The 2,303-nt window shown below is 51.6% G+C and overlaps 1 protein-coding gene across 1 annotated transcript in view; it reads right to left on the bottom strand.

Moving 5' to 3' along the window:
• Positions 1-2,303, bottom strand: part of NFASC (neurofascin) — a gene marked incomplete at its 3' end in the record, with an annotated part of 28,658 nt that overhangs the window by 21,529 nt on the left and 4,826 nt on the right. The window contains exon 6 of the mRNA XM_010144952.1: positions 87-137. Within this exon, the coding sequence (XP_010143254.1) occupies positions 87-137 (51 nt within the window). The remainder of the gene's footprint in view (positions 1-86; positions 138-2,303) is intronic.

The raw sequence follows: 2,303 nt of genomic DNA, 5'->3' as shown, positions 1-2,303 counted from the left end.
CGCCGCCCGGTTAGCGAGGGAGATCAGTCGGGTTAGGCAGAAGGGGGTTAAACCGGGGAGGTCTCCAGAAGCCAGCGTTGACTCACCACTGTACATGTCAGTGTGATTTCGTAAAGACGTTTCGTTATGGGGTTTCTCTGCAATAAACAAAAGACCATGAGCAGATCGAGGGCCACAAAGCGGGCAGGGGGGACGGGGCACAGAAAACAAAATAACTTCCCAAAACACGGATGATGAGGACAGGGGGCAACAGGGACATGAGAGCAACTTGGCACAGCCGCCTTCCGGGACAAACAACATCACACAGCAATAGAGAAGGGGAAAAGGAGGCTGGTTTCCTCCTACGAGGTGGGAAGACAAATAAATATATGAAAATTGTATCATAAACATCTCCTTGAGGTGTTTTCTTTCCAGTATAAAAATAAACAAAAAAGTCAGTTCAATCCGTAGAAGGAAAATATTTTTCTCTCAGAGGGAAATGTATTCCAGCTCCCTTTTCTCAACGTAAAGCACAGGTCGGACACAGCTCAGCAGCAGCATAACGACACAGGGAGCCACAGCGAAGATGAACAAACAAAATAATAAATAATTAGCTCTGAAAGCATAATGTGCTGTAAAATCCCTTTTACAAGGTAATTAAAGCAGACTGTGTTAGAGCAGCTTTCCGGTATTGCACTGCTCTCCTTCACGGACACCCTCCCCAGCCAGCGCCTGTACCTGACGAGGGAAGCTGACTGCTGTGAGGTGGGAGGATGCACGTCCTGGCCCACAGCTGCTGGAGGATCTGACCCAAAATACTACCGAGGTGTCTGAGAGCGCTCTGGTTTCCACCAGGATGTGGCACAGCCGTGCTACGGTATCACCTGCCCAAGAGCAGAGGCGCGAGGCTGCACCGGCTACCGCGAAGTTGTTGCCCCGAGCCATCAGCCACACACCGTGTCTCCGTGCCAGCGGGTTAAGAGAGCCCAGCAGATGCCCAAGAGCTACCCAAGCCTGCAAACACCAGAGGATCTCTGCAGGGGGGTATCGCTGCCCCAAGCCTCTGTGTTTTTCTCCTCTTGCAGTGATTTCTCAGCAGCTGGTGAGCATTTAAGGGCAGCCCATGCTCACGGCTCAAGGCTGCAATGATCAAATGGCTCGAGACAAACACACGCTTGTCCCCTTTGAACACAGCACATATAAAGAATTTTTTGTATCAGAACAGATGAGAAATTAGAGCCTCAGTTCTTTAAATTATAAGGGCCTCTGGGGGCTCGTGGGGTGGCTCTTGCATCTGATAACCCAGCATATGTTTCCAAGTAAAACTTAAAGAGAGGGTCCAGTATAACGGAAGCTGATTCTACACAGACTGGGAGCAAGATGCTGTGGTGGCAGCTGGGTGTAGTGGGAGGGGGAGCTTGTATCTGTCTGCACAGAAATCCTCCAGGACTGCTTTCACATTTTTTCTAGAGCTTGACAAGTCTGTCAGGCTGCAGCCTGTCAGGTAACCACAGGTCTGCGTTTGCCAGATTTCCTCCAGCTCACACTGGTTCAGAGCTCAGTCCTTCCCTAACAGGTAAACGATGGTGGTGTTTGGCCACTCTGCCAGCAGACAAACATTCAGAATTAATTACTTACGCTCCTCACTGTTAGCAAAGAGCCTGTTCATAGTATTTATGTTGCTGATTCCCCGCTCGTGCTTTGCACAGAGGAGAAGCTGTTACAGTAAATGTGCAAAACACTACAGGCCCTGTCTGCTGCTCACACCACCCCCAGGTTGCTTTAATAGTGTTACCTCTAATTGAAGCTGCTGCGAGATCAGATTAAGCTCCTGACGGGGGGATTGAGGAGTGTCTCGTGCCTGCTCTGCTCCCCAAAACACAGCCTTGCACCTGCCAGCACGGTCAGATCTTACTGGGAACGGGAGGTCGGGTGATGATGTGGGCTTGTGGATGCTGTGTCAGCTGCTGGTTGTGCTGGTGCTCCACACACCCCACACTCTCCCCACAGAGTGCCCATGCTCTGCAGAGGCTGCAGCAACTCAAAAGCCTTGTGTCCTGCAGCGCTCAGCTCACGTCCCCTCTGCCAGCGTCCCGCCAGCCAGCTGCTAGGAAACACGTCAGCATCAGGAACACGCTTTCCTTCAGATGGTCTCATTTCTGGACCCCAAAGGCGCAAACCCTCCTGGCAGCATGTCCCCGAGCTAAACAGCAACTCCTGGTCCGCAGGTAAATCTGGAACTGTTCAAGGTTGACACACACGCTGTGTGTCTCCCTGTGCAGCACCAGCACATCAACCTCAGCCTGGAGCAAACCACTTCCAGC

This window comes from Buceros rhinoceros, unplaced genomic scaffold, assembly GCF_000710305.1.
Source record: "Buceros rhinoceros silvestris isolate BGI_N320 unplaced genomic scaffold, ASM71030v1 scaffold8741, whole genome shotgun sequence".
Classification (NCBI taxonomy): domain Eukaryota; kingdom Metazoa; phylum Chordata; class Aves; order Bucerotiformes; family Bucerotidae; genus Buceros; species Buceros rhinoceros.
This window is presented reverse-complemented; position numbering and strand designations above follow the sequence as displayed.